This window comes from Pezoporus flaviventris, unplaced genomic scaffold, assembly GCF_033815535.1.
Source record: "Pezoporus flaviventris isolate CSIRO_AGI_PZ_B2104156 unplaced genomic scaffold, CSIRO_AGI_Pfla_v1 ptg000228l, whole genome shotgun sequence".
In the NCBI taxonomy this organism is placed as follows: domain Eukaryota; kingdom Metazoa; phylum Chordata; class Aves; order Psittaciformes; family Psittacidae; genus Pezoporus; species Pezoporus flaviventris.
The window spans coordinates 134,763-157,548 of NW_026892776.1; the positions used below are offsets into that span (position 1 = coordinate 134,763).

At 56.5% G+C, this 22,786-nt stretch overlaps 2 protein-coding genes across 14 annotated transcripts in view; both read left to right on the forward strand.

Annotated features, from left to right (window-relative positions):
• CACNA1S (calcium voltage-gated channel subunit alpha1 S) overlaps positions 1–15,772 on the forward strand; it is a 42,362-nt gene extending 26,590 nt beyond the window's left edge. For 3 of the 8 annotated variants that reach the window (XM_061442613.1, XM_061442616.1, XM_061442621.1), the window contains 16 exons: positions 2,161–2,217; positions 4,014–4,142; positions 4,763–4,828; positions 5,320–5,411; positions 6,178–6,337; positions 7,010–7,137; positions 7,557–7,653; positions 8,983–9,085; positions 10,116–10,217; positions 10,333–10,457; positions 11,415–11,543; positions 12,213–12,412; positions 13,093–13,157; positions 13,591–13,703; positions 14,125–14,241; positions 14,448–14,929. In XM_061442613.1, the coding sequence (XP_061298597.1) occupies positions 2,161–2,217; positions 4,014–4,142; positions 4,763–4,828; positions 5,320–5,411; positions 6,178–6,337; positions 7,010–7,137; positions 7,557–7,653; positions 8,983–9,085; positions 10,116–10,217; positions 10,333–10,457; positions 11,415–11,543; positions 12,213–12,412; positions 13,093–13,157; positions 13,591–13,703; positions 14,125–14,241; positions 14,448–14,708 (1,944 nt within the window). In that variant the 3' untranslated portion in view covers positions 14,709–14,929. Of the gene's footprint in view, positions 1–2,160; positions 2,218–4,013; positions 4,143–4,762; positions 4,829–5,319; positions 5,412–6,177; positions 6,338–7,009; positions 7,138–7,556; positions 7,654–8,982; positions 9,086–10,115; positions 10,218–10,332; positions 10,458–11,414; positions 11,544–12,212; positions 12,413–13,092; positions 13,158–13,590; positions 13,704–14,124; positions 14,242–14,447; positions 14,930–14,958 lie in introns of those variants that run through there. The other 5 variants (XM_061442615.1, XM_061442619.1, XM_061442620.1 and 2 more) reach the window with 4 other exon arrangements.
• A 2,284-nt stretch (positions 15,773–18,056) lies between these two features.
• The window catches only part of KIF21B (kinesin family member 21B), a 44,382-nt gene continuing 39,652 nt past the window's right edge, over positions 18,057–22,786 (forward strand). For all 6 annotated transcript variants that reach the window (XR_009741424.1, XR_009741423.1, XR_009741425.1 and 3 more), the window contains exon 1: positions 18,057–18,154. Coding sequence is in view for 2 of the 6 variants with exons in the window: in XM_061442611.1 (XP_061298595.1) it covers positions 18,117–18,154 (38 nt within the window). In the remaining 4 variants the exon portion in view is untranslated. The remainder of the gene's footprint in view (positions 18,155–22,786) is intronic.

Consider the following 22,786-nt stretch of genomic DNA (forward strand, 5'->3'; position numbering starts at 1 on the left):
TGTCCCTCTGCACCAGGAAGTCATGGGCTGTATTTAGCAGATGCGATGGTAACTCTAGAAGCAGCTGTAGGATGGGCAATGTTCTAGATTAACCCTCTCTAGTGACTCTGCATGCTGTCTCCTTGCAGGAACAGGGTTGTGTCTGGCAGAGCTGCTGCCACTGCCATCCATGTGCACAGTGACCTGCAGCCATTCTCTATGCTGGGGAGGAAAGGGTGTTTAGAGGTGGGAGTCACCTGCTTCTCTGGAGGGTGGTCTAGGTCTCACAGAGCTGGGGTGAGCAAAACTATTCATTTTCCTCTCCTGTGACAGCAACACATTCCTCTCTGCACAGTCTTGCACGCTGCTGCTCCTGTCCTCCAGCCTCTGGGTTTCTCAGCCTGGATGAGCTCCCAGATCTCATGCCAGTGCCAGCAGCTTTTATCTGTCACCAGGTTCTCCAAGACACCATCCTTGGTCCCCCGGCACCTGTGACCTGGTTTCCCATTGTCTGTCGGGTATCATTTCCTACTGTGCTACCGACTTCACCATCCTGTTGTCACTCAGCAATTAAGTTCAAAGGGTGCTTTAGGCACCCTTAGGTGTCACTGGGCAAAGATTTTCAGTCCCTGCGGAACAAGGGGCCAGGTCAGCTGGCAGATGCCAAAGTGCTGTTGTGCTTGGCCATGGGCCCGTGGGAATGCCAGGGACATAGGTCACAGGCACCCAGAGGAGTCCAGTGCCCTGACGGGGCTGACAGGGACTGATCAGATACTTGCACTCCTCTGGCAGTGGCAGGACTGTGCAGGAAGGCCAGGCAGGATCTCAAGAATGGTCCTATATGGCCTGAGCTTCCCTGGTCTCCCCCAAGTCTGGGTGCTGGGGTCACTGAGAACACTGGTCTCCCTCCTAGTCTCCCAAGCTCTTCAGGGGCCTCTGTCACAAGCAGATCTGCTCTGGCAAGTCTCATGCTCCAGTAAACATCTATGTGCCCTCCTGAGAGCAGAGCCACTTGTGGCTGCCTCACCTTTCCTCTGTGTGCTTTTTTCTCCATGCAGCCCACAGCTCTCCCAGCATCACCAGGTTTCCCAGCCATCTGGTGATGTGGAGGGGGATTAGGGGGCAGGGAGGCAACCTCCCTTACTGGTAAGTCCTCCTCCCTGCTGAGAAGTGAGTGCAAGCTGGGTCTATTACCTCTGGTCCCCAGGGGCTGTTTGCAACCCTTGCACCTATCATAGCTCACCCAGCTGCTGCAGGCTGCAGGGGTGGTGGGTGGCACCTTGCAGCAGCCAATCCATTCCTGATGGCACCTGGGCACGCACCTCTGGTTTGCAAAGTCTGTCCTCTCATGGCTTTCCATTCTACCTCTCTTCTCCCTCATGTCTCTCTGTGTGTGGCTGCCAGGGTGAAGTGGTGGGGAGTGTTGTGCTGTCAGGGGTTCTCTGCTGGCCACCACAGCCAGATCCTCACAGCTCCTCAATTGCAGAATCATAGAATCAACCAGATTGGAAAAGACCTTTAAGATCATCATGTCCAACCTTCAACCTAGGACTGCCAAGTCCACCATGATCATTGAGCTCCCCCAAAGCCCAGGGGTACTGAGGTGTCTGAGGCAGGAGGTAGGTAGGGATGGGGGGCCCTCTGGCAGTGCTACCCCAGGCTCTAAAGTGTAGTGTCCATGCTCCTGGGTCACTCCTGCCATGCCTGCCCTGGAAGCTCAGCCCCTCCACAAGCGCCAACCCTCCCAATCTACCCAAAGCCTCCTGCAATCACTTGCTCTGGTTAGATTGCCTTCATATCCCACCTGCAGCGTCCATGGACCTGACCTGAGGAAGCAAAATTACACAGTCCTGAGGCTTGGCCCAGATTTCCTGGCCCATACACCCCTGCCCCTGTGATGTGTATGTCACAGCAGGGGAGATGCAGTGAGGTACAGAAGTGTGTATGAGTCAGTCATGATTGCTGTGTTTCTCTGACATCCATCCACTGCCTCTCTCCTTCAAAAGTCACCTTGTCTGTGAGCCCGAGTGATGCTGTGTCTCTGTCCTTCCCCTGTGTTCTTCCCGTTGTCCCCAGTTTCCATCCCACTCTTCTCTTTCTGTGTCTTCTTCAAGCAGCCATCCCTTCCTCCCTCTCATTTCTGCACCATTTCTCCTGCTGACTCTCTTGTTCTCTTGACAGACTGTTCTTGCATCCAGTGGTGGATTGTACTGCCTCGGCGGAGGCTGCGATGGCATTGTAAATATCAGCTGCATGTGCTTGTGGTGTGCCCCTCTCCACCTCGCTGCCCATGGTCCTGCCAGTGTGCCTGTGACTGGTGTTTGCATGTGTCCTGCACGTCCTTAAAGCACACCAGACCCAGCTGCTCTCTCTAGGGTGTAGCTGTCCCCTTTCTGAGAGGGACCTGGGACGAGATACCCCACACAGACACTCCTTCCCATCTTGAAGTGTGCCAGGCTCTTCCCCAGCCCTCCTGGCTCTATCTGCTGGCCCTGCAGCAACTCGCCTCCCAGCACTCAGGTACCTGACCTGAACGGAGCATCTAACAAAGATGTCTATGGCTGTTGATGAGAGGACAGTTGGCCTTGGCTTCTTTGACCATTGCCCTGTCTGTGTAAGGCCCGAACGGATTTACCTGCATGAATGCACCCTCTGACACTGTTAGCTGGATAAATGGTTAGAGGGGTGTCTATTGCACCGTGCCTTCCCCAGGAGCTGCCTGTGTCCCGCCGCTGTTGGCCTTATGTGCTGGTGGCTGAGACCACTAGTGGGATGGGGGTACCTTGGGTACCTTGGGGGTACCTTGGGTACCATAGAAGGTTGGAAAATGGGGAGGAGCTGGCAGCAAGGTCCCATGTGCTGGAGCCTCTTCCCAAGGTGGAGGACCATGGTGCTGGTGACTGCAGAGGGAAAGCTGGCCTGCACTGGGCACTGAGGACATGGTGCACTGGGGCTTATGAGATGTTTCTGACCTCTGCGCTGGGCACTAGGAGAGCGAAAGGCAAAAGAAAGAGGAGTGGGGAGAGGAGATGGTGTTTTCCAGTGCAGTCCTGGGAACTCAGAAATGCCAGACTGGGGAACATGGAGCTGCTGGGAGGGATGTTCACAGCTGGATTTTGTTGCCCTGAAATAGCTGGGAATAGGTAGGCTGGATGATGGGAGTGAAGGGAAATCAAGTAGCAGCTGAGGGAGCAGTGGGAGAGGCATCCCAAGCAGTGATGGAGTCAGGATGGACAGAGGCCTGGCAGAGGCTAGGAAGGGCTGCTTATTGTTCCTGGTGGCAGAGGCTGGAGCTGAGGCTGTGCCATGCTGGAGCAACCAAGGGAGCAGGTAACCAAGCCCCCGGAGTCCCAGGTGGTCCAAGACCAGTCCTGGCCCTTTGAGCCCAGGAGCTCAGTTGTCCCCAGCCCTGGGACTTGTCTTTTCACCCTTCCAAGACAGGCATCACTGCAGGTAGAGGTGAGACTTGGCAGCACCCATTCAAAGCCACCTTGCCTTCAATTGCTCCTTTAGTCCATAAAAGCCCAGCTGCAACATTCTCAAACCAAGCTTTCTGTGTGTAAATACCCATCATTAGCCCTCCGTGTGCCTGGTGCCTCACCTACAGCTCACCTTACAAATAGAACCTGAGGTGGGAGCATCCCATATGGCACATGCTGGGTGAGAGCCTGAAGGAAACGGGTCCTGTCTGGTGCGTGGTGAACAGCATAGCTCTCCCAGCATGCGTTCCAACATGCCTTTCTCCCTGCAGTGTCCCATCCCTCTAACTAAGGGGGTTGTTCTCATACCCATAGCCAGGCATCTGGAGCAGCCCAAGGGGTGGAGATCTAAGACCATGGGGCTGGGGAGATGAACTCCTTGGGAAGGCTGGTGGGAAAGTACCGGCACATCCCCTTTCAAGTCTGGTCCTCCATGCAGACAAGGGCTGGTGCCTGGGGGAACCTTGTAACCCTTCCTCCAGGACCTGGACCCCTCCTTGTCTGCCTGGAGGCCCCAGCACCCGCTGCCCTCCTGGTGTTGTGCTCTGCATGCAGGACCCCGATGATGACTCCCGCGTCTCCATCACTTTCTTCCGTCTGTTTCGGGTGATGCGGCTGGTGAAGCTGCTGAGCCGGGGAGAAGGTGTCAGGACCCTCCTCTGGACCTTCATCAAGTCCTTTCAGGTATGTGAGCAGTGCCCCCCTCCCAGACAAGCACATGCCCAGGGCTGGCAGCAAGCTCTGTGATTCACACGCTAACTGGGTGAGCAGTCTGTCCTCACGAGGCAGAGGAGGAAAGCTCCAGAGCTGGCAAGAGCACTGAGCCTCAGACTGGACCAGGGGCTTTGTGCTCTGTAGGAGAACATGGCCTATATGGGTGGGAAGATGCAGGGGATCTCCCTGACAACACCATGTGTCAGAGCAAGCAGGCAGGGCCTGCCTGGGCCCACCATCAAGGATGGGCTCTGCACCCAGTGGGTAGCCCAAGGGTATGCTGCAGCATCTCAGCACACAGCCCCTGAGCCTGGGCAGCTCCCTCAGCCCTGGGCATCCCTGGGCTGTGCTTAGTTTTCATCCCAGCTGCAGAGGCATGGTTCTCCTTTGGGTTTTGGCATAAGCAACGCATGAGAACTGGAGAATGTGGCTAGCAGGAGGGCGGTTAGAGGAACAAACAAGTAAGCTGTTCCCACATAGTGAGGCCTGGATTCTGGCCTCATGCACTAGCTCTAGACCCTACCTCCAGTCCCTGGGTTGTCTTGATGCTGGGCTGATGTCTCATGAGAGCTATGGTCCTTTTGTCACAGGCTCTGCCCTACGTAGCCCTGCTGATTGTGATGCTTTTTTTCATCTATGCTGTGATTGGGATGCAGGTGAGAGCACAGGGGTAGGATTTGCTGTTGAATAGATGCCCTGAACCTGATGGCATCTGGGGAGGCGGGATGGAGAGGGATTAGGTCCTCTGCCAGGCACCCCTGGGACTTTGTACATGATGGGACCATTTTACCCTGGTCTGTAAGGATGCTGACAGTCCCAGCAGCCTCCTCCCATCCCCAGGCTGCAAATAGGGCAACTGAGCCATGGCACTTCTGGAGGCAGGGCACAACCTAGACACAGTCACCAGTGCTTGTACCTGGTTCATAAGACCTTGTCTCCTTGGCCCAGATGATGTGCAGCACAGACAGGGGAATTTTCAGCATAGGCAGGAATGTCCAAGGAGCTGCAGAGCACCCACACCCTGGTCTCAGTCTCTTTTGGGCATACCCAAAGCCTAGTAAACAGGAGGAAGAGGAGCTCAGGGCTACTCTGGAGGGTGGTCAATGGCTGAGAAAGGGTACTGGGGACCTGACAGTGTGATTTACAGATGTTTGGGAAGATTGCCATGGTGGATGGGACCCAGATCAACCGAAACAACAACTTCCAAACCTTCCCACAGGCTGTTCTGCTGCTCTTCAGGTCAGTCTTGGCTTGGTGAGCAAGCAGCTCCACAGGCACAGTCAGCATGGGAGCCCACCAGCTCAGAGTGAGGGAGACCAGCACGGCCATAGCTGATTTCTTTCCTGCCCTACAGAAAAATCTCTTGCAGCAGTGCCAGCATTTCAGGAGTGGCTCTTGGTTTGCTTGGTGTAGTTGAACTGCAGGAGAAAGGCACTTTAGGGTTTCTGTTCTGAATGCTTCCTTCTCAGACTGGATTTTAATTCATAGTATCATAGAATGGCTTGGGTTGGAAAGGACCTTAAGATCATCCAGTTCAAACCCCCTGCCATGGCAGGGGCATCCCACACAGACCATGTCACCCAAAGCTCTGTCCAGCCTGACCTTGAGCACTGTCAGGGATGGGGCAGCCACCACTTCTCTGTGCACCCTGTGCCAGTGCCTCAGCACCCTCATAGTAAAGAACTTCTTCCTTAGATCTAACCTGAACTTCCCCTGCTCAAGTTTAAACCCATCACCCCTTGTCCTATTAATTTGTGAACTGTGAGGAAACTCAAGAGGAAGCAAGGGCTCAGCCCAAGGCTTTCCTTGACTCCAAGCACTCTGGAGCCCACTCTGAAGCTTCTAAAAGCAGACTCCCCACAGCAGCACAGCAAGCCCAGAATCCTCACTGCTCCTTTCCCAGTGGTTCTCTGTTCCCCTCTGTGCTGAGATGGCCACAGCCCACCCTCTGTGCCCAGCTCCTGCCCAGGGCAGTCAGAGACCAGCACGCATCCCCTCCGCTCAGGTGTGCCACTGGTGAGGCCTGGCAGGAGATCCTGCTGGACTGCAGCTATGGCAAGCTCTGTGACCCTGAGTCAGACTTCAACGAGGGCGAGGAGTATACCTGTGGCACCGGCTTTGCCTACTTCTACTTCATCAGCTTCTACATGCTCTGTGCCTTCCTGGTATGTGACCTCCCATGGGGCTCCCTTCTGCACCTCCAATCCTGGCCCTGAGCAGCCCCTGGTGTTGAGTTAACCTTGCATCTCACTGGGCTGAGCACACAGCACCCTCTTCCTAGGAGCATCATAGAATCATGGAATGGTTTGGGTTGGAAGGGACCCTAAAGCTCCTCCAGCTCCAGCCCCTGCCACGGGCAGGGACACCTTCCACTAGATCAGCTTGCTCCAAGCCCCTGTGTCCAACCTGGCCTTGAACACTGCCAGGGATGGGGCAGCCACAGCTTCTCTGGGCACCCTCACAGGGAAGATCTTCTTCGTGATATCTAGCCTGAACAGATCATCCCCAGCCCATCTCCCAGCCATGCTGTAAAGCCGGCACCACACTTCTGTGGGACCCAAGATCTGCCATTACTTTCTTCCCACAACCCCTTTGTGCTGCCATCCACATGTGTCTGTGTTGGCTCTTGCAACGGCAGAGAGGGAAGATGTGCCCTGTGCCTGCTGCAGCCTTTGTCTCCTTGGTGGGAGGCCCATCCCTGCATGGCATGACCCACAGCACCACCTGGCTTCAGAGGATCCCAAACCCCTTCTCCCAAACATTTCTGCCTGTGTTTTCCCATGGCTCTGCCCAGAGTGTTTGGCCCTGTCCTAACCTGCATCTTTCACGTTCCTCAGATCATTAACCTCTTTGTGGCCGTCATCATGGACAACTTTGACTACCTCACACGTGACTGGTCCATTCTTGGGCCCCATCACCTGGATGAGTTCAAACGGATCTGGGCTGAGTACGACCCTGAGGCCAAGTAAGTGACAGCGGATGAGTGGCATGGAGGGGATCTCCCAGGGTGCGAGGCCTCGGGACACACATGGCAGTGTGAGTTGTGGCATATCCCACCATCTCAGAGGTGGATGTAGACTTGCCAGCATATTCCAGGGCTGATACAAACCATCAGAATGTTTGGAGACACACGACTTCCAGTCCCCTCTTCATCCAGCCCTGGTGATGCTGCAAACTTTTATCATGCCACTGGACACCTTTGTCTCCTGCCCAGTGCAGTGGGGAAGTGTAAGGATTACTACAATAGGAGCTAAGGGAAGTGTAGAGATTTGCCCACTGCAAGAGCATGGACCAGGCTGCAAGGGTTGAACCCATGAGCCCCTGCCCGAACCACTGTCCCTGTGTCTGCCACTACACCGCTGATGCAGTTTGTTGCCTCTGCAGGGGCAGAATCAAACACTTGGATGTGGTGACTCTGCTGAGACGTATCCAGCCTCCTCTGGGCTTTGGGAAGTTCTGTCCACACCGTGTAGCGTGTAAGGTAAGAGCCAAGGGGGTGGTGAGGTGTGAGGGCACAGGGGCACCTTCTCCAACCTTTCTGCAGACTCCCCAGGGAGCTGAGGGTGCCAGTCCAGCCAGCTTCCCGATGCCATGGTTTATACCCATGTTCTGACCTCTCGTGTTGAACGGAGGAGTGTATTCTGGAGGCAAGGAGAGGTGCTGTCAACATGCATAGAGCTGATGTGTTTCAGGCTCCTGAAGATAAGGACTTGCCTGTGTTCACCCCCACACTGAGGGGCGTGGCAGTGGGCTGGTCTCTGCCCAACCCAGAGCCCTCAGTGCAGGGGGACTCCCAAGCCATGCTGGGGTGTCCCACATCTCCATCTGGTACAGGAGGACAGTGCTGGGCCTGAGTACCCAGCCCTGTCAACTGGGCCCTAGAAGTTTGTTTCCAAGGGCTGATAGCACTGGGGGAGCTGGAAACACTGGCTTCTGTAGGAGCCATGAGTTCACTTTTCCCAGCTCATTCTGCACAAATCCAGAGCCTGTGAGAGTTTCAAGTGTAACCCACATGGGCAGTGCCTCAGGCACTGCTGTAAACCAGGAGGGATCCTCAGCTCCCTCACAGCAGACTGGGATGCTGTTTAGGTGGAGTGCAATGCAGAATGACTCCCATCTCCCTGGGAGCAATGCTGGGTCTCTTGCTGGCTGGTGGTTTAGAAAAGGAGGCTCAGGGGAGACCTTATTACTCTCTGAAACTACCTGAAAGGAGGTTGTAGCGAGGTGGGGGTCAGTCTCTTTTCAGTAGCAAGTGACAGGGTGTGAGGAAACAGCCTCAGATTGCACCAGGGGAGCTTTAGACTGGGTAGTAGGAAACATTTCTTCACTCGGTGTTGTCTAGCCCTGAAACAGGGTACTCAGGGCAGTGGTGGAGTCACCATCCCTGAAGGTGTTTAAAAGACATGTAGATGAGGACCTTAGTGACATGGTTTAGTGGTGGCCTTGGCAGTGCTGGGTAAATGGTTCGACTCAATGAACTGAAAGGTCTTTTCCAACCTAGACAACACAACGATTTTGTGATTTCCTCCCATGGCAGCGGTGGGTTATTTCCACAGCTGTGCCCTGGCTCTCCCCTCACCTTGATCTGGTTTAGCTGCCTGCTTTGGATGAGTGGTGTCAGTCTTGCAGAGCCCCACTAGGCAGGGAGGGTAGAGCTGAGAGGGCTCCTTGGCCAGCAGCTGGGTACCCCGCGAAGAGCCTTTACCGGGTAACGTGGCTGCCCTGTGGCCAGGCCAGGCTGTGTGTCTGCAGGGACCTGCCAGCCTCGTGCTCTGCTGCTTGGGCTCACAGTTGTTGGTTTGCTGTGCAGCGTCTGGTGTGCATGAACATGCCCCTCAACAGCGATGGCACTGTCACCTTCAATGCAACTCTCTTTGCACTGGTGAGGACAGCCCTCAAGATCAAGACAGAAGGTAAGTGATGCTCCTCTCTGCCTCTGCAGCCTGACTGGGGGAACCCTCTGCTTGTGCTGCAAGGTGCTGGTTACACATCATCCCCCACTCCATCTGGGGATCTTGGAGTACTTACCCATGGGGCTTAGACCTCTGGTGAAACCCTTGGCTTCATGTTCATTAACTCACTGGGCTAGAGACCATGGGCACATGCATGGGGCTGCTGAGACAAGGCTTGGAGGATATTACTAGTTGCAGCCCTGAAGAGTGAACCAGTTCCACAGCTCAGAAGTAGTTCTAACCCTGTTCCTGTCCCTACCACAGCTACTGTATGTAGTCTGACCTTCCCCTGCCCCTGGCATAGCACCACCCATCCAGTTGTGCATTTCTCCATGTATTTAGAATCTCAAATTGGAATTTATAAATTCCTGAGTTTGGCTCTGCTGGGGATGAGTTGTTTTCACCCCCTTTCTTGCCAGCAACACAGTTTCCAAAGCCCTGCTTTGGGAAGATGCTACAACAGCTTGTTTCCATGCCTGTGGGTTAGGCAGTACCACACAAGCAGCTCTATGGCTGGGCCAGCAGCTCTGGCAGGAGATGAGGTTGGGCAGCGGTGGGGTTGGAGTCCTCCAGCAGCATGGCATGAGGTGGCAACATTTCCCCATAGCTGGAGTGGGGAATGTGGCCTCTAGCACAGTGATGGCAGCTCTGGAAGGAGCACGTGAGATCCCAGAGCATGCATGGGGACAGACTGGGATTGCAGGTGAACAGGAACAGTAAATCCCATGTAAACACCAAAGGGGAGGTTGAAATCTGTAGCTGATCCCCAGAACAGAGACAGTGACGCTGATGTTCTACCCATTTGTTAGGTGTGACTCTATAGTTATCTTTCTGCTAAAACCAAAGCCTTATTCTTACAAAGCTAATTTTTGTTGGGTGGGGAGGCTGAAGAGGAGCTGTCACACTCTGGGGCAGTCTGGCCAGGTTTTCCCATCTTTTGGCTTCACTCGTGCTCATGTTCCCCTCTGAATGCTCTGCTCTTTTGTCGCAGGTAACTTTGAGCAGGCCAATGAGGAGCTCAGAGCCATTATCAAAAAGATCTGGAAGCGAACCAGTATGAAGCTCTTGGACCAGGTTATCCCACCTATTGGAGGTGTGTTACCTGATGGTACTTCCCAGAGGGGCAGAACAGCACTTGGTTGAGGTCTCAGCTGCTCTGACAAGTCAGGGCCTTGTGATAGGCAGTATGTTGCTTTCCTCCCCTCCAGATGATGAGGTGACAGTGGGCAAATTCTACGCTACTTTCCTCATCCAAGAGCATTTCAGGAAGTTCATGAAGCGCCAGGAGGAGTATTATGGTTACCGGCCCAAGAAGAACCCTGTGGAGATCCAGGTTGGTAGCATTAAGGTGGTGGTGGGGGGGTGACACCCTTCTTGAGGGCTGGCAGCTTGTGAAAGGGAGCTGTGGGAAAGCTTCCCCCAGGGAAGAGGCTTCCCCCAGCTCACAAAGTCCAGGGTGACTTATAAGAGCTGCAATAAACATAATGACTTCTGGAAATGAGGTGGCCCCATGTGAACCAGTGCTGAACTGGCCATGAGCGCTGAGGGTTACCTGAGTCTCCAGGGTACAGGTGACTCCCAGAAACAAAGGAGATTTTGACTCCCTGCCCTGCTGTCTTCGGCTGGAGAAAGGGCTCAGCAGATGCCTTACCAAGACCTGGAAGCCCCCACCACAGACCAGTGTCTGAGCTGAATACTGCTCATCCAGGCCCTTCTCTACCTACTCTTCTCCATTCCCAGGATCTTCTCCCTTTCCCCATCTTAGCAGTGTCATGGATAGTTCTGTGTGCCTGGTGCTTTCTATACCATGTCTCATTGCCTGGTACTACATCAGGTGGAGAGGGGTTGACCAGGACCATTGCAGTCAAAGAAGCCTGCACAGTAGCCCTGAAGGATGCTGTCAGGGTGGGATGGGATGTCCCTAGTTTCTCCTAACCCTACAGGGAGGAAAGCACTTGTAGAGATAAAAGACCAAAAGTGCAAGGCAAGGAAAAGAGCCAGGCCCCAGATCAGGTATCTCCAGATCAGGGTCAAAGCTACCCCTTGGGCATCACCAGTGCAACTTTTCATCAGGCTGCTCATAGCACACGCCTTTGTGGGACAGTATTAGCCTGGAAGTTCTTTCACCAAGCACAGAGCCAGGCAGTTGCAGGGCAGCTGATGGCCTGTTCTGGTAGGAGACCATGGCTTACCAGGTGAGCATGCTCCATGTTTCCCTTTCCAAAGCCCAAAGTGAGAGGGCTGGTGGGGCCAGGCCACATCCAGCCATGCCTTGTTTTGTCCCCACCAGGCTGGACTGAGGAGCATTGAAGAAGAAGCTGCTCCTGAAATCCGTCGGGCCATTTCTGGGGACCTGACTGCTGAAGAGGAGCTGGAAAGAGCAATGGTGGAAGCTGCCATGGAGGAAGGGATATACAGGGTGAGTACAGCCCTCAGGTCTGATCCGACCAGCTTTTTGGATGTGGCAGTGGTGGGTCAGTACAGCTACCAGCAGCTGGAGGACAGACCACAGAGGTGAACCTCACCATGAAAGTCAGTGTGGACTACAAGGATGGATCTGCACTTCTGTCCCCCTGAACATCAGGATATCTTGGTTGATTCATCCTGAGCAACCTGCTCCCTGCCTCAGTTTCCCCTCTCTAAAAGGACCCTGCAGGGCTGTGCTGAATGTTTACCCATGGTGTGGAAGGCCCCATTCACACCTTCTCACAGGCCAATGTCATCAGCACCAGAGCAGGAGCAGTTTCACTTCCCATTCCCTGGAAGCCTTTGGGACAGGATGGGCAGCTGTGGTGTTGCACCTTCTTCTGTCCAGAGGTGCCACTGGCTGTGGCTGTCCCCCGGAGATGGCAGGATTTGCCATGCACAGGGTTGGCTCTCATCCCAGTGCTGCTGGTGACCATCACCCCTCAGTGCCTCAGTTTCCCCACCTGGGCAGTGAGGCTTTGGAAACTGTGCACTCTGCAAGGCCCGAGCAGAAAGATGGGCAAAGAGGCTGCTGTTCCCACGGGCATTCCCAAATGTCTCCTCCCATGGGAATAGCCCCAGAGCTCCAGGCCTCCCCTGATGCCCTCCCTGTTGCTTGCAGAGGACTGGCGGCTTGTTTGGCCAAGTTGACAGCTTCCTGGAGCCCAGCAGCCCCCTGCAGCCACACGTGGCCAGCCAGAGGCCCCTTCAGTTCACAGAGGTGGGCAGCGAGGACCTCGATTCCCCTGTGTTCCTCGATGACTTCCCTCAGGAAGGCAACACCAATGTCAACAACGCCAACAGAAACAGCTGGCTGCAGGGGTAAGGGCTGGGGAGCCTTGTGTGGGCAGAGCTGGGCTGTGCCTGGCAGTTCCCCGAGGGGCTGTGCTCAGTGTTGGTCTTGCCCAGGGTTCTCCACGGATGGTGAAGGTCTGAAGAAGTTTCTGAGTTGCAGGTTGGGGGAGGAATTAACTGCTGGCCATAGAAGTGGCTCCATGGACACAGCAGCTTTGTGCTCACAGCCCTTGGGGTGTGAACCAGGGTCCAGGCAAGGGGACAGGAAGAGCAGGCACCCTTTGCTGGTTCCTGTACCCCAGCCTGGCACACCTAGAGGTGTCCCCAGAACATACAGAGTAGCTCCAGGGCTGGTGTAGCATGTCAGCATGTGTGACTTCCTATGTACCCTTGCCCTTCCCATCACCCCGTGTTGGTGCCAGGAGGGTCCAGGTGGACAGCAAGGCTCCAGGGATCACAGAAATGACCCTTCCCACCAATCTCTGAGTGCCAAAGCTCAGGTAGGGGCCACCAGCACCAGCCTGGCCACAGGTACAAGGGACAGGGCTTATCCTACTTCTTGGAATCTCTACATGGTTCTTCTGTCCCAGATGCCCCCACAGCTGCATTTCCCAGGGTGGAGAAGGTGGGGAGAGCTGCACCCTAGGGTGGAGCTGGGGTCGGTACATGGTTCCTGCTCAGGCTGACCCACTTGCTGCCCTTGCCAGGATGGAGTACGAGGATGAGGTGCTGAGGAGGACAGTGCCAGCAGCACCCAAGCATCCAGTGCAGGGTGAGTTTCAGCATCGTTCCTCTTCTGGGGAATCTGGATTAGCCCAAGGGCCAGGGTAGGGGATGATGGCAGCAGACCCCAACAACTTGGAGGTTAGCTGAGAGGCCCAAGCACAGCAAGACCTCCCTGGGGAGCTGCATCAGACCCTCCTTCCACCTTTCCACCCTCCAGGGTGACAGAATATGGAGCCAGTGCTTGGGCTGGGGGAGGACTGGCCACCCCTGGGCAGTAGGGCCACAAGATTGTCTTCGTTTCCACAAACAGGGACTTCTCCTTCCCAACCATAAGGAGCCCGCAAAGGGCAGTGGGCAGGCGCTGGACTTCAATTCATCCTAAACTCCTAAAGCCCTTAGTTACTACATTCCCAGCTCTGGGTGGCAGTGGTGGTCTTGTTCTTGTGCCCATCTGATATCCCCTCCTTTCCCTCCCCCAGAGTGCAACCACCCCTCACCCATGGAAAAGCTGCAGCAGAGACCAAGCAGGAGGCGAGGAGAGGCCACCTCTGGGAGTCACCCATCATCAGGCCTGCACTTTCTCCCGCAGGAGGTAAAGGGGACAATGTATATCCACAGACAGCAATGGGGACATGGATGAACGTCCCTCCTCTCCCGTGAAAGGTTGTCACAGATGTGCTGGGGAGGAGCTACTCTCTAGGGCTCCCCACCATGAAACCAGCTTTGCTGGAGCTTTCCTTTCTCACTAACATTGGGAAGGAGCTGGGCCCCCACCACAGGGTGCTCATCCAAGCAGAGACAGCTTAAAGCAGCATCTCTTGGCTGCTCCAGAGCCAGGGAGAAAAAGGGGGTGCATCAGGTTTGCTCCCACGCTGCCCTAACTGCCCTTGGCTGGTGTGGGAGTGTGTGTTCGGGCTGGGGACAATACCTACAGCCCCCCCCATGAACATGAGAGAGATCTTCCATGGGCATTGTCCAAGCCCAGCCTGCAGCTGTTTGCTCTTCTCACCCAGCAGCCCGGAGAGGATGGCACAGTGACGGGAGCGGCGTCCAGCTCAGAGCACCAGTGGGGTGAAAGCAGTGACCTGAGTGCATCCTCCACCCCCGCCATCACCTTCCTCATTCAGGAGGTAAGGGGCAGTGGGAAAGGCAGGGATGAAAGGGGCTGGCAGGGGTGCCATGCTCATACCAAACTGGGAGGTTGCAGGAGCAAAGCTTAGCTATGAGGGTGAGCACAGAGGGCAGAAAGCACATGAGGTGAGGGTGGGTTGTGTGCAGCCAGGGCACCTCTACAGACTGAGAACACATCAGGCTCTGATCCTATCCTCTGCTGCAGGCTCTGATCTCCGGGGGCCTCACAGCTCTGGCCCATGACCCAACCTTTGTAGCAGTGACGAGGGCCGAGATGGCAGCCAGCAGCCAACTGGAAGTGGATGAAGTGGAGAAAGCAGCTGTGGAACTCCTAAAGGGAAGAGAAACACTTCAGGGTACAAAAGCTAGCTCTGCCCCTCAGGGCACCTCAGTCACATCACCAGCCAGCTCCCCAGGGCTCAAAGCAGCCCCTTCCCAAAAGACCATTGCTGCCACTCGCCTGTGATCCACAAGCACACATGGTCCCTTTGGAAGCTTGCAGGGGGTTAATTGGAGCAATGCCACACTGCTCCCCCTCTGCCTGGGGTCCCGGTGGGCTCTGTCCAGCTGCAGGAGGATTTTGGGGCCGGGTCTCCAGGATGCTGGTGCAGGACAGGACAATACTGTGCCAGCAGGGTCTTGCAAGAGCTGGACAGGTCATTAAAGTGTTCCTGCTGTGTGACTCCATGGATCCCCCTTGTCCCCTCCTTCTTCAGCCACCTTGCCTGTACAGCCTGTGCCTAGCCTGTGCCTAGCCCTGACTGGGAAGGGGAGCTCCAAATGTGAGAACCAGAGCTGGCAGCAATTCATGGGGCAGCCTCCAGTCCCCATGTGCAGGGAGGTCTGTCCCTACTCCAAAGTGCTCATGTCATGACTGTCAACAAGGCATTTTAAGAGCAGTAGCAAGCTCTGGAAGAGTCTCATGGTATCTCAGCAGCTGGACCCAGCATCCTTATGTCCCTGCTGGAGCCTATTTCTCCTCCTTGCAGCCAAGGAGGACTTGGGCAGATGCTGGAAGCATCTTCCAGGCAGGAAGCCCAGGGGGCTTCTTGACAGTCCCCCAGCTGGGCAGAGGCATAAGAGCATGTCCAGGTCAGTGCAGCAGCCCTGGGTCTAACCAAGGGGAGAGTTGGCCACTGCAGTGTGATTTGTGTCACCAGAGATCTCTGAACACCACTCTTGGGCTTGGGCACCCACTGATGAGCCCGGCCCACAGGAGGGTCTCACTCATCTTCCGGACAACTCCACTGCTTTGCAAGGGACAGGCCAGAAGTGCCAAGGGGAGCACAGCACTTGATCAGCACTGCCTACACACTGTCCATTATGTCTGTTAGCAAGTAGCAACTGAGGTTATTTCTCTCCGGGAATAAGTCTGCCATGGGGTTTTGCTTTACAGACCTCAGTGGCCCAGGCACTGAGCACTGGGGCAGCCCCATCTCCCCAGGCCATCTCTTTGCTGGGATCTTGCTCTAGAGGTTCCCCAGCCCAGCCAAACTGGGAAATGCATGTCTCTTTCTTGCCTAATTATATTAAAATGCAGCAAAGCGATGGGTCCTGGGGGAGGTGTGAATAAATGGAGCCTGCCTGCTTTCCAGCAGGGCATTTATTTGTTAACTTAATAAAAGGGAAATGGCTGTTGCTGAGCTCCAGCTGCAGCCTGAGCGCCGGAGAGCCCATCTTGTGCAGGGAACATGGCAAGGCTGAGAGCTTTCCCCTGAGGGGATCCAGGCAATCAGCAGGGATAGGGTAGAAGTAGCCCATATGGGGCTATTAAAGGGTGAGAGGGTCCTGCTGATCACTCCTGACTCTCCAGTCTGCAGATCAGCTTATGGATGGGAATCAGGGAGTCCCGGTTGGTGCGATATTGCCGCCGGTGCACTGTTGTGGTCGCAATTGGTACTTGTTGTTCTTTGACCTTCAGCAGCCCCACAACAGAAGGATCCTCTGAGAGACCAGGCAAGGTGGACAGCTGCTCAATTTCCTCAGTCTCCAAAGCAGCAATACCAAAGGCCTATCGGTACCCTTTTGGGTCTTTGAAGTACCCTCTCCTGAGGTAGTCTATGCCAAGGATGCATGGAGCCTCTGGACCAGCCACAATGGGGTGCTTTTGCCGTTTCCTCCCAGTCAGGCTGATTTCAGCCTCAACTGTTGGGATCCTCCTGTCACTCCAGACATACAAATGGGTTCCACCCCTTGACAGCTTGATGGCATCAGGTTACACTGTGCACTGGTATCTACCAGAACCTTGTACTTCTGTGGTACTGATGTGCCAGGCCATCTGATCCACACAGTCCAGTAAATCCAATTGTCCCTCTCCTCCACCTGGCTGGAGGCAGGGCCCCTCTAATAGTCATCATAAGATTCTCCACTTACGTCTTGTAGAAAGGGATTAGAATTCCTTATCACAGGAGTTGAAGTAAAAGCAGCTCTTCCACTCCATCTGGGAAGCTGCTCACTGAAGAATGGAGCAGCAGCTTTCATAGGATGATCCTCCTCGACCTTTGTTCTCCTCTTCAATTCACACACCCATTCCTCCAAAGCTGAGGTAGGTTTTCCATCCGACTTTCTCATGCCTTCTCCACGATCCTGCAGGGAAAAGCCATAGGGTGGCCTGTGGCATGTACCTCCTGTATCTTTTCTTTTGGGCAATAGGGTGCTTTCTGCTAATAGCTGAGATGGGGGTTGGTACATGTGGGGAGCTGGATAGATCGGACAGATCATCTCTCAATTGTTTGAACTCCTGGGACAGTTTTTCCACAGCTGAAATGATGGAAGGGGTGAGATTGTCTTTCCAAGGCAGGCGGTTGCTCTCCAAGGATTCCAAACACAGAGCGTGACACTATGGTGGGGACACACAGCAGTGACGGGGCAGTTTCTCTGCACCCTCTACTGGGGCTTGGAGCTGCACTGCGGCTGATTTGCCCCAGACTGGGATCTGGAGGGTGTTTCTTGAATTAATTCCTAGCTGAAGTGTGGGACAGATATGTTTTGTGACACAGCTGGCACAAGGGTGGGAGTAGGAAGATAAGGCCAGAAACACCATGCCATGATAAGCGGCTCTTTCTGCCTGGAGCCTTGATGGGGAAGGATCCTGAGCTGCTCTTCGGTACAGCCTTATAGAGCCCTGGCACAGCCCTGGTACAGCCCCAGTATGGGCCAGAACAGTCTGGTACAGCCCTATACAGCTCAGTACAGGCTGGAACACCCTGGAACAACCCCAGGATGGTCTGAAACATCCTGGCACACACACAGTATGGCACAGTACTGCCTTGTACAGCCCAGAACACCCCGGCACACCCCTGTACAGTCTGGTACAGCCCTGACACAGCCCCATAGCCCAGCACACCCCCAGTACTGCTCGGTGCAGCCCTGAACAGTCCTGTAGTGCCCAGGACATCCCTGAAACAGCCCAGTACAGCTCTGCACAGCCTGGAATGCCCTGGCACAGCCCCGGTACGGCCCGGAACAGCCCGGTACGGCCCGGAACACGTTGGCACAGCCCCGGTACGGCCCGGCACAGCCCGGTGCAGCGCGGTACAGCCCGAAGAGCCCTGCGCGGTGCCGGTCCAGCCCTGCACAGCCGCGGTCCACCCGAGCAGGCCGGAGCCGGCAGGGGGAGCAGGGCCCGGCGGGTGGGAGCGGTGAATGAGGCACAACGGGAGCGAGAGCGTGAGAGCGAGCGCGTGCGCGTGTGTGCGCGCGCTCGCACCGTTTCCCCGCGCGTCCGCGTTCCGGCGGGGGAAAGGGGGGGGGGGGGGCGTGTCCCCCCGCCCCGCCCCGCCCCGCACCTGGGGCCGCTCCCCCCCGCCCCCCAATCCCCAGCGCCGCGGATGCTGTCGGGCAGCGGCGGCCGCGGTGCCCGGCTCGCGGGGCCATGGCGGCTCCGGACAGCTGCGTGAAGGTGGCCGTGAGGTGAGTGCGGGGCTGCAGCTGCGTGTGCTCGGCGCGGGGGGTTGCGGATGCCCGACTCGGTGCTGCCCAGCCCCCGGGCACTGAGTGTCCCCCATCGGAGTCGGGTTTTGCCTCCCCGGTCCCACCGTTATCCTCCCCGCTCCACATCGCCTTGGGGCTGCTGCTTGCCACCCCGCTGGCCGTGCTCTCTCAGCCCCTTTCCTGAGGCCGGGGGAGGGGGGGCGACCCAGGAGTCCCCGACCCCTTCACCTGCAGAGCTGCTGTCAGCGTTTGCAGCTCGGCAGCCCTGGGCTCTGTAGTGGGTGAATTTGGTCCCCTCTGGTGTCAGGCGAGATAAGGGAGATGTGGGGGGGTTCCTTCCTCCCCGAGGTGTTAGGGAACGATGCGGCATCTCTGTGTCCTTTGTGCTGACTTTGGGCTGGGAACAATGCGCCTTCCGTATCGTGCACCTCGATGAAGGACCTGCCGGCAGCACCTCCTTCACGCGTGGGCTCGGAAGGCAGCTGGGGGGGGGGGGGGGGCAGCTCACCCATCGCCTGCAGAGCCCCACGGGCTGTGCGGGAGACCGGGGGGACTCTTTGTTAGCGCCGTGCCAGGCTCGGTGTATTGTGTGCACAGCCGCTGGGGTCCCGCAGACCGGCGGCGTTTTGCTCCTCTCTGCCCCAAGGGGAAGGAGCCCCCGGGGAGACGGGGTGGTGGGCGAACCCATGGGAGAGGGGGCCCCGTCACGGCCTTCTTGAGGAAGGGACCGTGCAGCTTCCCCTGCTCTCACAGCGCCTGGTCCTGGTTCAGCCGCGTCTTCCGGACAAGCGTGAGCCGAGCCCAGCCCGGCCTCGGCACCCCGGGACCCAGAGCACGGTGTCGGCGTGGGGCTGGCCGGGGGCAGGACCGCGTCAGAGCGGGGTCTCGGCTCGGTAGGACCAGCTCCACACCGTTACACCGACACCCCCCCCCCCCCCCCTCCCGCCGGGCTGTGCCTGCCTTGTCCCGCACCTTGGGGCTGGGGATGACCTGGGCAGGACCCTGTCCCCTCACTCACACCCCTGATGGCATGAGGCAGATTGGGGTGCTGCTGGCAGGCTGCAGGGGGCTGCCTTAGTCCTCAGAGGAGGATTTGCAGATTCTTGGACCCTGCCTACATGGGTAGAGCGAGAGCACAAAAGATGCTGGGTGCAGCATCAGTGATGGAGGCAGGGAGAGATGGGTGTGTGCGTGTGCATGTCTGTGTGTGTGCATGCATGTTTGCATGTCTGTTTGCCTGTGCACACGTGTGTGTGCCCCAGGATGCATCCCAGGGCTGCCTGCCTGTCCAGTCTTCCTTGTCTTGGAAGCAGGTGGTGGTTATTTTCTTCCTTGCTCCATTCAAGAGGCTGAGAATCGGGGCCAGGCTGTGGGTTTAAAGGATGGGAGAGCTGCAGGGGAGGTGGCAGTGTCCCCATTGTGTGGCTGCTGCTGGGGTGCCTTTGCAAGGGGAGGGCTGGGCTGTGCCAAGGCAAGGGTGTCCATGCCAGGACACTGACCTAGGAACTGAGTGATGCCAATGGCAGGAGGTGGAGATTTCCTGCTGGCCAGACTCTTCCTATCTTCCATCCTGCATTTCTGTCAGGATGAAGCCTTTTAACAAAGGCCTGGCTCAAGGCCGGGGTTCCTTTTGCCTGGGAGATGGGGTGGGTGCTGCTGGGCATGGTGGCCGTGGAGACTCTTGCCTCCTGATCCCTTTGGCCTCTGCCAGCAATGAGGTCAAGGACTGCCCAGTACACTGGGAGTGGATCATGACCAGGAGGTGACTTCAGTATGCAGCATTGCAGTGGGGCTGGGGTGCCCATAGCGAGGATATGTAACGGGGGGCACATCCCACTCTCTCCCACCCATTCCTTGGATGAATGAGCTGGTATCCTGCAGCCGGTGTGTGCCGAGTACTGGGGCGATGCATTGGCAAAGGTGAACCAGCAGGACAAAGGAGGAGGGCTGGGAACAGGGAGGCTGCAGACAAAGCAGGCAGGTCGCAGCGTCACGTGGGAAGGTGGCATCGGATGCTGGGCTGAGTGTGCAAGGACCAAGCTGCTCTCCCTGCATATCACCCCACCCAAAGGGCTGGTGATGGGTCCCCTCCTGCCCTGGACTAGGAGCAGAGAGAGGTTTTCCTTTGTAAGAGCTTGTGACATACCACTGGTGGTGTTGTGGAAGTCTCCAAGACACACACCCCCCCCCTCCCAGCAAACCTGTCCACAGATTCCACCTCCTTCCGCCATCAGAGCATGAAGGAGGTTGAATGCCTCCAAGGTGAGGCACGACACGGATCAAAGCTCCCCTTTTGTTTCTTTATAATAACATGAATGTGCCAGCTTGTGCCATTTTTTATGGTCTCTGTGTCCATGCTGCTGGTGGAACCTGGGGAAGGGCTGGGGACACTTGGAAGCACTGGGGGCTTTCGAGGGAGGTGTGCTGCTGGAGTTAAGCAGCTGGGTGATAGGGACGGCCCAGCTGATGTCAAGACACTGGGACCTGTCTCGGGTCCTCACAAGCGCTGACAGGATGGGAGGAGCCGGGACAGAGGAGCAGAGTGGTGGGACTGTGTTGTCCTTCTGGGTTCTTGTTGTTCTTGCTGGTTCTCTTCACCTGACAGGAGAGATGCTGTGGCATTTCACTGTCAGCTTCCAGGTTCCCATCTTCTCCTTGGGAAGACCCCCAGCTGCCCCCCTGTGGCTCTGAGTGCTGAGCCAGTGACTGGGGCATGGGGCTGTTCTTTAGGCTTCCTGCATGCCAGGAGTGAAACGGCCAGTACCAGCCCTGCAGAGGGAAATGCAGGCCCAGGGGCTGGTATCTGCACCTTGTACCTGCAGCTCAGCCTGCACCTTCTGCAGGGGCAGGGCTGGCTCCTGCCCCAGCTCCCACCCTCCCTGCAGGCAAGTCCTGCCTTCACTTGCCCATCAGCACTAACAGGAGAGTGCCTGAGCCTGCCAGCTCTGGCTGATGCAGCCAGGGAGCGGAAGCGATGGGGCCAAGCTGTCAGCAGCGCTTGGGTTGAGCGCCCTGCACCCTGTAATGGTCCCAGGCTGGGAGCTGAGTGGGGTGGCCCAGGAACCCTCACTCCTTGCAGCTTTGGGGGGGAAGGTTCCTTCATGGACTGGGGAAGGCAATGAGTGCTGTGTCCTTCTGTAGGTGACCTTCAAATGGGTGAAGGAGTTTGGCAGTTCTGCTCTCATGCCCTGCTTCCAGGAGCGCAGCATCTATTGGAGGCTTGTGCTTCCCCTTGGGCCTCAGCAGCATCCCCTCCCTGCAGCACCCAGCTCAGAGCACCCCTCCCTGCAGCACCCAGGCTCGCAGTTGAGTGCTGTCTGCTCACAGCCGCAGCGAGCTGGGGGGAGCGGTGCTCCCTGTGCTCATTGCAGGAGGTGGAGCTCAGCCCCATTGTGAGTGGGTGGTTTTGCTGTGTCAGGAAGGCTGATGGTATTGACCCAGAGGCCATTAAACTCCATCACCAGGGGAGGTCTGAGGAGCCGGGCTGGCTGCAGACCTGATACCTGAGGACACTTTCAAACCATAGAGAAAGGGGCACCCCCGAAGCTGTCTGCAGCACCCAGCACGTCTGCCTGGCTGCGGAGACTCAGGAAACAGAGCTTGTGAAATTGGGGAAGGAAGTTGAGTCGGATTTCAAGTTTATTTAAACCCTGCATCCCCCAGTGCTCTGCTGCTCTCATAAACACTCCTGCCACGATGCTCTTCCACATGGGCAGCCCCGCTGCTGTCCTGTGGAGTTTCTCCCACCTCCTTCTTGGAAAGAAGGATGGGATGTGCCACTTTAGGATGGGACATACTCGCATGCCCATTGCCACGTGCCCTAGTGGGTCTTGGCTCAGTGGGAACATGCTGGCAAAGGCCATGTGCTGGAAACAGCATTCTGGCATCTTTGCTGTCACATAGCCGGGGCATATATCCTTATATCTAACCTGAACTTCCCCTGTTTCAGTTTGAATCCATCACCCCTTGTCCTATCACTGCAGTCCCTGATGAAGAGTCCCCTCTCCAGCATCCTTGTAGCCCCCTTCAGACACTGGAAGCTGCTCTGAGGTCTCCCTGCAGCTTCTCTTCTCCAGACTGAACAGCCCCAATGTTATCAGCCTGGCTCCATACAGGAGGTGCTCCAGCCGCTGAGCGTCCTCGTGGCCTCCTCTGGACTTGCTCCAACAGCTCCATGTGTTCTGGGGTGCTGCAAGTGGGGTCTCACAAGAGCAGAGTCCTCTGCCTCCACCCAGGGCAGCTCAGCCCTAGCAGTGGGGGTCTCCCATGTCCTGTGGCTGCTCTTTGGTTTACTTTGGGGCTTCTCAGCCCCAGAGATTGGGAACCAAGAGTTAGTCTTGGCTCCCAGTGGGAACGGTTAAACTGGGCTCCCTGATCTGGAGGGAGATGTGGAGGGCTGTGGTGGGTAGGACGCCTCAGGGTCTCTGAGGGAAGTGCTGAGCCCAAGTTTGTGGGCACAAAGGGTTTTTCTGTGCCTGGCTTCAATCAGTCGTGAGCTCACTGGCTTTTACAGTGGGAATGTTAGAAAGGGGTTGGAGACCACCTTCATCCTGGTCTCCATCCTCCAAGGGAGGAGTAGGGCTGCACCCTGCAGTCCCAGGCAGATCTGCT